Source organism: Lepus europaeus, chromosome 9, assembly GCF_033115175.1.
Source record: "Lepus europaeus isolate LE1 chromosome 9, mLepTim1.pri, whole genome shotgun sequence".
Lineage (NCBI taxonomy): Eukaryota > Metazoa > Chordata > Mammalia > Lagomorpha > Leporidae > Lepus > Lepus europaeus.
In genome coordinates, this window is record NC_084835.1 from 45,455,902 (window position 1) to 45,468,514 (window position 12,613).

A 12,613-nucleotide genomic window follows, 5' to 3' on the forward strand; every position below is an offset into this window, starting at 1 on the left:
TATCACTTCTGACATAAATAAATGAGAAAAAATCAGACCTTTGAAGAAGAAAAACTTCATCTAATATTGTTAATTAGCCATGACAAACGATGAAATAACATTGTAAATCTTTCATAGAAACAGCCACTAGATTTTAATTACACACATTCATAATTTAGCAAACAACATCGTCCTCAACTGCAAGTGTTTAATACGCACGGCACTGCGAGCTTCGGAGGCCTGAACTTGGCTTTCGCCTCTGCAATCCCTAGGCCTGGCTGCTGGGCCCGCTTCCCCCACCAGCTTTGTTCTTGAAAAGAAGGGGCTTTACGATATGATAAATATCTCTGTGTTGACTGGACAATGACAGGAGGAAAACTTTTGTTGTGTAAACCATCAATACATCATTCCTGTGTTTAGCAGGCCTCGCTCCAGCCAAAAAAATTAATGTAGATTTCCTCAGTAATTATCTGAGTGATAGAAAGATAATACAGTGCAGCAGTACAATAAATAGAAGGAAATTATCTAATATCCTTAATCTGCTAGGACTCATATCGAGGTGGAGGTCTTAGCCACATTATGGCTAACAATTAGAAAGGAAAATTAACCCTTCCCGCACTGTAACGAAAATGAAAAAAACAAAACCAAAAAATACCCAAAAAACAAGAGCTTCTTCAACAAAAGAACAAGATCTGCTTCCTTGTCTATTCAAAAGATCAGAGAGACTTTAGCAACTCAAAGGGCTATGCAACCCTTTGGAGAGCCTGTGTGTGCTGGTTAATAACTATACTCTACGAACAACTGCATTCACTTAACCTAACACATGACCTTGATCTGATATATCCATGAAGTGGCATGTATATCAAGACCTTCTGATGCAAAAGTTCAAAGAAAGAGAAAAATGGTGGTTTCCTTTTCCATCTCCATGTAGTTTATTTTCCAGTGAAAACCATCATTCTCATATTAGCAACCAATTTCAGACTTACTACCATGCCACTGAGAAAGTTAATTGAGTTTCACTCCAAAAAACAAATTCTATACCACTAACAACAAAAATTTAAATAAATTTAAATGAAAAGCCAGTGTTTTCATTTTAAGAACAGCATGCATAAAATGATCCAATTGTTTTCACCCCTTCCCAAGTTATCACATTAATGTAAAACCCAATGATAGTTATATTCATGTCAAAATGATTTTTTCACTTCTTCAACAGATATTAACTCAGGACATTTAAAAAAAAAAAAAAAAAAAAAGGAGAGGGAAGATAAAAAACCAGAACTGACACAAAAGATGGTGGAACCAGCTCTTGATGTAGCGTATCATGGGGGGAAGGGGGGGCCTAGAGGCTGGGGAGGGTGCTTCCTGTCTTACTGTAAGTGAAATGTTTAAAAACTTTGTATTTATATGAAATGACTGATGCCTTCTCTGTTGTCTCTGTGGCCATCCCTAGGAAAAGCTCATGAAAGCTGTCCACGTTTGAAAAGCCAGGATATAAAAGTATACAAGGCCCATTGTCCAAAGAAAGAATTTAAAAGCAACAGTGGTTGCCAAACTGTGCTCCCCACCCAGTTACCAAACACAGGATACGAGTCCGTTTGTTTACTTCTCACAATTGAATGCATACAAAAAAGGTCTCCGTGCAGTCCCCTCGACAGGTCAGTAGTCAGTGCTAAAATGCTCAAATGCCCTGATAAACCCTGCATTTCGGATCCCCTCCCTGGAGCTGCAGTCAAAGGTCTGTTTTCCTTTCTTCGGCTACTCCCTACTGCCTAACATAAACTGTCATAACTGCCCGGACAAACGGCCCTTTTTAAAACAATCAGCTCAGCCTACCTCACCCGAGCAGGATGGGATCTTATGGAGGTTTTTTTTTTTTTTGTATCTTGATTTAAAATTAATTCTGTTGTGTATTTTCCACACCAGTTCTGTCAAATATTAACAAGCAGTTGCTTCCATAGCCTGTATGCTGCATACCCCTTCCGCCCCCCACCACCACCACCACCACGTCACTCTCCCAGCCAAGAGCATCTGTCTTTTAAGGAAGGTCTCAGGTCTAACCCAATGTGGAGCCAAACTTTCCCAGGGAAATATCTCAGCTCGACTCTGGGGAAGAAACAGAGTGCAGGCACACTGTTCTGGCCAGTGATCAAGTGTCTTACAGCAGAGGAAATAAAACAAAAAAAAAGGAAGGGGGTTGGATAAAGCCGAGTGATACAAAATTATGAGCCACTAATGACTTGGGATTCAGTAAATTAATGTACTTGTTCCATCTGTCAACATCCAAGTTCAACCCTTGTTAAAATCATAACCACCAGTCCACATCGTGAAACTGCCACCAAGTGACTCTATTTCATTTCAGCACCAAAGGCCCACCACCTGCAGGACCATTTTGGGAGAGGAACTCCTTACCTGAGGGGAAACAAGGATCTCCTAACCGTGTACCACCCAGCTCTCAGCCACATCCACTGGCGCCAGGAACACGGAGGGAAACCGAAGGTGACCTGGCCACGCCACTGCTCTGCCAACCTCCGAGAATATTCAAAGGCAAGGACCTCCTGGGTCACCTCTGTCTGCCAAGGAGGGCCCAGAGGCGAACCCACTGTCTGGGAGACGCTGGAACGCTAGCACAGCCGTCCACCTCGTTCCAAGGCACCAGGCATGCTCTCTGCGCCCTGACTCCCTGGCCCAAAACTCAGCCACCGCCTCATCTTTGTGCTCCGAGACGCTCCCCTCTCTGACAACGGCAATTTGGGAGAGTTAACTTTTATCCTTCTCTCTGCTGTGTAACTTTCCCCTTCACATTTCTTTATGTGCCCTCTGAGCTCATCTGAACTTTCATGTTCTCCCAGCATGCAGACGTACATTCCAAACTATGTCTAACAGACCAAATAAGAGGTTAATAAGAAGTGGCAACAGAAAGGAAAAACACAATCCCTGGTAACTGATAAGAATGACAGTGGCAGCCCTTTTTTGTTTGTCTTCAAATATAGAGTTAAAGATCTTTAAAAAACTAAATTTTGATGCCTTTGAAAAGAAAGAAGCACAAAATAACAACAGGGGGTTATTGCCTGCAAGCCACAGGGGAGAAACTCCATAATTCTTATTCTCCCTTTTGAAGGCTGTTAGAAATCTGATTCAAAAAAGCAACAGCAGAAGGGGAAACCTCTTGAGGCTGTAACCATTTCCTGTGATCATGCATAATGTGCTTCAAAAGTGGGTTTTTACCAATTCTGTTGATCAATTGCACCTCCTTCATATCCCTTCTTTTTTCTGCTGTGTTTACATCTGATGTGACTCAATGACAAGCACTGTCTGAGACTGTGAAACAGGCCTGTCATGTTGATTTATGGGCGCATCAAACCACAACTTGTCCAAACTGAAGCTCGCAGTTCATTAATTAGAGAGTTGTGACTTTGAAGTCAGCTTTCAGACTGTGGTTTTTAACATTTGGCTTAATTTATATGCTCTTGAATGTGGATCTCTAAGGAAAAAACTGAAATTCCCTTCTTGTCTTTGAACTTCTTTTGACCGCACAATAATCATTTCTTTGTCCAGAGTGATGCCTGCAATCCCAGAGTCATTAACGCGCATTGAACTGCCACTGATGAGTAAGCCCTGCTGAATTAGAAAAACAGCCAGCAAAACAAAGCTGAGAGCCTTCTGCACAGTGATATCTCACAATTACATGCCTTCCCTCCCTGTGCCATTTCCATTTTAATTACTGTTAGTCCTTTAGATTTACATTTTAGACACTTTTTAATCTGTTCCCTTTTTTATTATAGCAGCACCCGGTAGCGCGCCACTGTACTTAAGGTTGTGTCAGCATTTTCATTAAAACACCTCCTCCCCTTCACCCCAAAACTGCCCCTTCAGTCTGCAGGGGTTTCCACCCAGGCTGCTAAACAGGACTCCAGGGCGAGCACTTGGCGGGGCCTGGAAAACAGAGCCAATTTGTGTTGAAGGAGGAGCCGGCCAAGGGGGAACGGCTGGGGGCCCTCCCAACGTGTACCAGGAGCGCCGCCCAGCAGCCATGCTTCTGCGAAGGACAAGGACCCGGCCAGTCAGTCACCTGGCAAGGCTCTCTCCCAGAGAAACTGGAGTGGTTGAGTGCTTGGGGCCTGCAAAGAAGCCCTTCGGTCGGATGATGGGCTGCTGATGGAATTATGAACGGCACTGCCAACCCACTGCAAGCACTGCAGGCAGCCAGACGTCGTGCCAGGGGACGCGGCGCGCAGGTTCTCCCACCAGTGGCTGAGCCGTGGGTGCTTGGCATTGCAGAGAAGATGAAGAATCCCCCCCACCGCGCCCCGGGTGGGGAAGGAAGGGCCTTCCTTCTCACTCTGCCACCTAACTGTGCCTTGTGGCATAAAGCAATGACTCACGGATGCTACAAAGTTTTGTGCGCGTAAAAGCTATGTTAACATGCTCTTCTTACTTTTGTTTTTTGCACTCAGGAAAACACAAATAATCCCAGCTGGAATCTTCTCTAACTTGAACTTGTACTATGTGATGCATGCCTCTAGCAATTTTGATACGTACAACCTGTGGGTTAGAAGTTAAACAAAGATAGGGAAGCTGAACCTTGTTCTCAGTTTTTTCGTTTGTCCAACTTCACAAGAGATCATGATTCCAGTGAAAAAGGCCATCTCCACATAGCCAAACTCCCTGAAGTGGACAAAAAGAAAATGAAGCGTGCATCCCAGTACAACTGTACTGAACGTACCTCACTCCCCTCAGCTAGGACCTGGCCCTCAGCTTAACAGTTTGCAGAAGTAGCCTGAACGTCCTGCTCACGCCCCTGCCCCTACTCCTCACACAGGTTCACGTGCAATGGGGGTATCATAAAGTAGGTGGCAGCAAGCCAATGGAACCCAGAAAAGTCTCTGAGCAAAGAGGAGTAACTCTCAGTCCGAAAGCAGAAAACTGATAGAGTCGCCTCGGTTGTGCAATCATTTAAAAGATGAATGACAGTTTAATAGCCACTAGATAGTCCCTTGGGATCTGCGGTCTCAAAGTAAAATATGTATTGTCGGTACCTCTTTAGGCTGTTTTCCAGCATGTTGTTGTTGTAGAAGTTGAAGCTGCAACTGTTCCTGTTGTTTTTTATAAAACTCTTGAAGCTGCTGCTACAAAGGAAAGAGAAGATGGTTAAGTCATGAGGGTAGCGCCAGCCACTGTCCCTTTCGGTGCCATGCACAAACTGCAATTTGAAAAATAGCATCCTTTTATCTGTAATGGCCTGACCTTTAGTTTGAAACTCGACAATAAATTCAGGGCACACTGACTATTCTTGGCATTATTGTTTGAAAAGTAATCTCCAAAATGAACTGATGAAAAACATACCATTTTCTACACAAACTAATTACAGTAAGGCCAGGAATGGCCGCTGATAGCACAGCAAAGCTGCAATGCCCTGGCCGAGAGAGAGAACCCGGTGGCTCCTGGATGCGCGCTTCCCGCATAGGAGGGCTGTGCAGGGGTGCACTGGGGCCCAGGGCATGCACCAGTGTAAGGAGCTCCTCATTCATCTTGTCCCCAACAGGCCAAGCCCACAACGCCAGCAACTGCTGTCCTGAATGGCACCTGTTGGGTTCAGGTGTCCATTGGGTCTGCAAAGTAGGCCCTCACGGCACAAGGACAGCTAGAAGTTCATCTCAGCAACCGCAGCCATGGATGAAAGTAGAGATCAACGCCGTACATTCAAATGAACCAACTCCAACATGCTTCCTGATTTTTTTTTTTCCTTTCTTTAATTCTGTAAGCATCTGAGTTGAATTGGGGACTTCAAGAGCTGTCACATTTAAACCTGCTCCCACTGAACTCGTTTTGCTTTGATTCACACCATTTGGAAGCCTCTGGGCTTACCAAATAAAAGAGAGTAAAGCCACGTAAGCCTAAAAGATCTTATTTCTACCAAGTCCAATTACAGACCTAATCCTGGTCCATCGGGTCCTCTCCAGGCCCTCATCCTCCAGCAGGGGTGCCCATGCACTCATGACTCAGGGCCGCCCCACCCAGCCCCCTCGGGCTCATGGTCCTTCCATGGGAACAGCAGGGGCTCAGGGGCAGGGCGGATATGCTAGTGACCTGGGCCCTGGGCTCTTGCCCTGGGTGCGGAGGAGGAAGAAGACCTTTACCTGTTGGAGCATGAGGGCCTGCTGCTGCTGGAGGAGAACCTGCAGCTGCTGAGGGCTCAGCACTTGTTGCTGGAGGATCTGCTGCATTTGCTGGGGAGTGATAACTTGCGGCGTCATCATAGCCACTGACGCGGGCACCTAGAAAGGGAACGGGAACACAGGGTGAACAGGAAGCCAGGTGACCATCAGCGTCTCCTCCCCTCTCCTCCAACCCCGCTGGGAACTGACGGCCTCGCCCCCAATAAGGTGCCCAACCGGAGGGGATACCCTGACAAATCCCACGCATTCGACTCTGGACTTTGTATTTTAAACGAAGAAAAAGAAAACCTCACAGCGACAACGCGGTCTCCAGGCAGGTTTGCAAGCGGACAAGGAGGAAACACCTAACAAATGCTGCCTGGAGTCAGGGTAGATCCACCCCCATTTTTTAGGAAGGATGAGTGGGGCCGTAGGCAGAGAACCCAAACTTGAACTGTGTGTCAGAGAGGAAGGTACGTGGGAACCCACAGCACCGCAGCTGGAGCTGACACGACCCACTTCCTCCGCGGCCCATGAATGCAGGCAGTCCTGCCATGGCGGGCCCTGGGTTGCACCTTCTGAACTTAAACACAGGCCCTTTCTATGATGCCTTTTCCCCTTCCTTATTCACTCAGCATACAGATGTCTCAATTCTTTCATATTATGTGCGATACCATTAAAAGCCGCTTTCCATGACATTTCAGTGACAAACAGCTACAGTGATGAACTTGATAGCATTTCATATTTGCAACTGTTAACACGCTTCTGCACGGGCATCTCTGTAAGGAACCTGCACACTGTATCTGAAAGGATGATGTCTTGTTCAGATAAAACACTGACATTAAAATGACAGGCTGTCTTGGCCAAGGTTACACAAATTGTATTCAAGCGGATACCTAATGACAATGCTATGAATTCTGCAAGCTTTCTAGAATGTAATTTAGCTATTCAAAATAATCACTGCACTTGTGTTTAATTTGCAGACTACATGAGAACCATTTTGTCAGTCCCCGTAATGCAAGAAGACTATTTCATGAAAAATCACCCCCACCCCAAATAAAAAGATAAGGAAAGAAAAAACAATGAAAGAAAAGACAAAACCTGTACGTCTTCTAAGAGTAATATTTAAGCATCTTACTTTTCTTTGGTTTCTAATCAAACATGTGACAGCGAGGAGCTCGAAGCAGTAAAGGATATACTTTGTTAAAAAGGATCTGCTGTCATCTCATGTATTACAATAAAAGGTAATAACATGTTTTGCACTTTGCATGCGTGCCACTTAAAAAAAAATCCGGCAGACAATAGCTGATCAGAAGATAAAAGAATTAAAAAATCCTTCCAGGGAGCAGTAAGCAAAGGGAGAAATGCAGTATTAATTTTATGTAACATAATGTCTTAATATGCAGTTTATCTTGACTTTTTCACATGATTTGTCCTGTCATTTGCATAGCGAGCTCTCATTCCTAATTTCACAGTCATTATGCACTGATGTCCCGATTTCTCAGCATCACTAATTTTGATGAACTAAAAATGGTTCCTGAAGGTCAGATTCATGCACAGTGAATGTTCACCACAGTTGTTGTGGGCATGTTTTGTTGTGTGGGGATGTGGATGGGCAAGTTTTGTGTGTTTAGAAAACACTTGCTAGAACATTTGAAAATGTTCATTAACCCAACTCTGGAAGGTCATCCGTGAATTCTTCTGTTGCAGTGGCCTTTTTAAGTGTAGATGTAGATACACTGTAATTTAAAACAGATGGGTATGTCTGAATATTTTTATATGCAAAAAGGGACAGATGTATATGAATGGATAAATTATCCTTTTAAAAAGATAATTCGCAGCATGAAATATCACCAATGATTGGAACACTGAACTTGTATTCAGTCTAGGGCAAACACCAAGAAGACGTTATCAAAACATCTAACCATCTACAAATTCATCCTAATTAGTCTACTTTGTCTCCATGCAGAAGAAACTTTTTAAATTTTTAAATATGCCTTGGGTGCCAATCATTATCTCCAGAGCTGCTGGAAGCCAACACAGCACAATCAAGTTTACTTTCCCTTCAGAGTTGCATTAGCACGCGGGGGGGGGTTTGATTAAGCAAACAAAAGAACCATGTTTAAGGTTTCTTTTTTTCCTTTGCGTTTCTTGGATGATATACAACATAAATATCCTTGAGCCAAATTTCTGATGGCGATGAACAGACAAGAATAGGGTGGTGGCAAACCTAGGCTGCTGCTGAACATGAACCTCAGAGTCAGAGCAGAGATCACTACAGAGAGAATCTGTGGAGCCTAATTCTTCACAGAGCTCTGAAAAATCCTAGGCCAGACGTGAACTTTTGGGGTGAACTTATCTTGATTGTGAAAAGTCTTCCAATGGTACGCTGAAAGGGACTGTATTTTACGGTATGCAAATTAGACTTCAACAAAATGAATTTAAGAAGTAAAATATATACATACACCTACCCTAACACAGAGGGAATATGGTGTGTGCCTTCTAAGATGACAAATGCTACTGTTCCCCCACTGTCAATAAACCAGGCAGCTCCCGGACGGGCCTGACACCTCCAGGTGAGGCTGACGCCCTGACGTACAATCCCTGGTTTAAATCTCCTTTTCTCACAGTTATTTATTCATTTTTTGCAGTCATGTTGCAGAGCAGGAAAATGAACTAGAGTCTCCTCTTCTCCTTCCCTTTGGACGTTTTGATAGAGGGGCTGGTGAGTAATAAAATGCTCCCAGCAGCAGGCACGGCCAGAGGAGGGGAGGAAGCAAGCCTGAGCAATCCTCTGAACTGGCTGCAGGGTCTTCGAACAAGCAGAGGTGGGCTATTCTATCCTGATGGCCGTCACTCTGCTTTTACTATCTGAAACCACATTTTCACACCAGTTAGCTCTGGGCTTCCAAAGTGGGCTGCAGCTTAATTTATAAAATGTAATAAAACCAAGATTTCCCCAAAGTTTCTGCTCCCATATGTCATGAAAAGAGGTTATGAAAAGCTTTAGCAAACATATTCAAATGGACCAGAAGCCATGGTGGGGTAGAAAAGAGGTGGAAACAAAAAAATTTGAGCACAGTTTAAGGCTTTAAATAGTTAAGAATTATAGCCTATATATCCACTCCCTTAATTCCCAACGTCCAACTTTTTCATGTACCTAGTCCCTACTAATACTAGGAATCAAAGGGCAGGCAGTACCAGCGAGAGGCTATTACAGCCCACACTTTATTGCCCATTACTACTGAGGTCATTAGCGGCAAGAGTGATTGTAGCAGTCTTAACCTATTGATCACTGTAACTACTATCATTTAATCCTGTGTTGAATGTCTGGAAAGCAGCTAAAGGCACACAAGAGAGAGTGCTTTAGCATCGAGAAATATGGCCAAAGCTTAGAAATTACACTTTGATTCATAAAATCTAGCCAGTGGTTTAAATCAATAGTATTTAAAACAGTCATGTGAGTTTTTAACTACAACCCTCTTATATTTATGGGTCCCTCTTTGAGAGCAGTCAGTAAAAACGAAACCCCCCCACCCCCAACACATATCCCAATTCCATGTCATCTACCTTCCTTTCCTTGAGAAAAAAAAAAAAAAAAAAACATTCATTTCTGATGTTTTGTGTCCTACAGGGCTCATGGCGTCACTGGGAGTTGAAACTAATTCTTGATTTCTTTCTCCAAAGACAATTTAAATATAAGGCAAAACCCCCAAATTACATCCCTGATACTGTAACTACCTGAACTGTTTCAGTATATAGAAATGAGTATGTTTTATGAGTTAACAATGAATCATAGAAGGCAATTTATGAAGAACTAGAATGATTCTGTCTAGCTGCCTTCAGGGATCAGAAATTCAAATTAAACTTCTGGCAGACATTTAAAGAATGCTAGCATACAAAACCGAATTGGGAAAAAAAAAAAAAAAACACATACAGTTAACACTCTTTAGTTGAGTTTCGAGAGGAAATCGTGAATTGAAAAAAACACTCCGCATGAGACATTGTTGACTGATACCAACTGGGTGTGGCCGATCCCAGGTGCGCACAAACCTGCGGGAATGGCAGGAAGGCAGCGGGGCTCGAGCCACAGACCGCTGCTAGTATGGACCTGCTGCTACCTCGTGCCAGCAACTGGGGAACCGCCGTCAGCACTAGCAACTGCTGTTCACAGCCCAGACACCGCGGTGCAAACTCCGCCTGGTACACTTCTCCCTCTCTCCAAAATGACTCCCTATCATCTGCACGCTTGGAAACTCTCAGGTCAGATGCCTGATTAGTTTCCCTTATGCTCACTGGGGGAGGCACAATCTAAGAAGCAAACAAACAAATAAAAACACTCACAGAAACAATACTTATTTCTAATCTAGGAGACAATTGAAGGAATTGGGTGGGAGGGGAGATGCCACAATATAAACATTGGAAATAACACGCTATCATCTTTTTCCCCTCTCTTTGGTTTACATTCAACTACAAGCAGATACTGCCCGGTGTAAATACACAGAAATTATGCATATCAGTGACTTCTCATAATCACTATGTATACAAACAGTAAAAACAAGATAACTTTAAAATACTGTTTTAGTTCCATTAATCTTCTATTAATCACCATTAAATTATTTCCAAAAATACTTTGGACACTACTTTGTGAACCGCTGATCATTCACCGGGTGTGTGCCCCCAGGAAACTCACATTCTTCCTAGGCTCCAGGCTGTATCTGAGTGATAACTGACCAGGCTGGGCAGGGTCACCTGGTTAATCACACAACAAGAGTGAAACAAACTGAAGTAGAAGGCTTCAGAATATCAAAACAGAAGCAATGAAAGAAAATGGCTCCTTAAAAAAGAGGGGGAAAAAATGCTAAATTTCATATGGCCATATAGAAGCGAATCTGGGTAAAAGAAAATCAAACCCCCCCACCACTGCCCCCACTCTGTGAAAAACAAGAGTTTTCATACTTAATAAGCCAATGGATACGCCAGCAAACAAAAAGTTTAGAACCTTCTTTCTGGTATAAAAACAAACCAACCAGGTTCCATGAAAGGCAGCTGTATTATAAAGGAAAGAAAATATATTTCTGACGTAATATTTCACTCTTAAAAAATATTTTTAAAAAGCATGCTATTCATGTGGAAAGTATAATTCTGTTTCATTATGGAATTCTGCTTTTTGTATAACTCTTTTAGACTTAGCTATTTTGCCACAATACTGTACAAAGCATTAAGGCAGGTAATGGTTATTATATTAATGCAAAATCATCTAAGTAGTCAGTCATTAGCATAACTGTTCTCTCAGTAACAATACAACCACCTATTAAAATTTTAGGAAAAAAAGATCTCTTTAAAATGCAATTAGCATTTCATTTTTATCATTTTGTTTATTACATTCTATCAAGAAAGGCTATCTTTCTTTCATGAAGAATTGTGAGGCCAAGACTCGCCTGCCAATCAGGAGTTATTTCAGGTTTTCAACCCTAAAATGCAATCTCCAGCAAAGCTCCGAGTTTTTTTTTTTCCCTTTTGTCTTTACATTGTAAAAAGTGGCAGAAATTCCTTATTTGTTTACAGCAGAAGTCTTCGTGGAGCCTCAACTGCTCTCCTGTAACATTTCCCAGCCTTACAAGGTTACTCCACTAAGTGCCAGCATAATTGTTTTAGCTCTAATAAATATCAGCTTCATTTGCATAAAAATGTAAAGTTTACATAAATTAAATCGCTTCTCCCATTAGCGATTGTTAAATACGGGAAACAAAGGAAGCTACACTTGGAAAATAATCACCCAATAAGCACTGATCTTTTCAACTTAGCAACTATTATTATTATTTAAATCTAGAGAAATGTCTCTGCCTCCTTTCCCCACAGTTTTGTGCACGTGAGTCAAACCTGCTATGACATTTTATATTCACAACAACAACAAATCCTTACTGAGGTGCTGCCACTGGCAGGCGGGGGTGGGGGTGGGAAGGCTAGTCTGAGAGGGGACCCCAGAAAAGATTCCATCCACAGATCTTCAGCCCTTTAGAAGGGAAAAGGAAGAGGTCCTGCCTAAGATAGTTCTCTCAAATGGAAGTATTATTCCAAAAATAATGCAAGACACAGCAACTGTATCACTCCTATTTGAAACACATGGGTAATTAAAATAAGGAAAGATAACTTGTAGGTATGGTTTGGGATCATGGTTACTGTTGTTACATGGAGAAAAATAACATGTTCATGTTTCATAGTAGGGGAAAGGCATTTTTTTTCTAAGAATGAGAATTACATTTACAGCTCTCTGCTTTCCTCAGCCTTGAACTAGCATTGAAAACATCATAGGTAACTTCACTGCAAACATACATATATTTTTTTCCATACTATGGGGGGGGGGGGGTGGGTGGAGGTAAAGAATTTGAACAAGCCAGGAGGCCAAAATCAGATGATTTCAAAGTTCTGTAAGGGTGTAATGACTCCTTTATTATCACTATTAATTACAGCTGAAG

The 12,613-nt window shown here is 42.7% G+C and overlaps 1 protein-coding gene across 6 annotated transcripts in view; it reads right to left on the reverse strand.

Annotated features, from left to right (window-relative positions):
* FOXP1 (forkhead box P1) overlaps positions 1 to 12,613 on the reverse strand; it is a 625,834-nt gene that overhangs the window by 89,609 nt on the left and 523,612 nt on the right. For 5 of the 6 annotated variants that reach the window (XM_062201264.1, XM_062201262.1, XM_062201266.1 and 2 more), the window contains 2 exons: positions 6,117 to 6,254; positions 5,016 to 5,105 (listed from right to left, as the gene is read on the reverse strand). In XM_062201264.1, coding sequence (XP_062057248.1) covers positions 5,016 to 5,105; positions 6,117 to 6,254 — 228 coding nt within the window. The remainder of the gene's footprint in view (positions 1 to 5,015; positions 5,106 to 6,116; positions 6,255 to 12,613) is intronic. The other variant, XM_062201263.1, reaches the window with a different exon arrangement.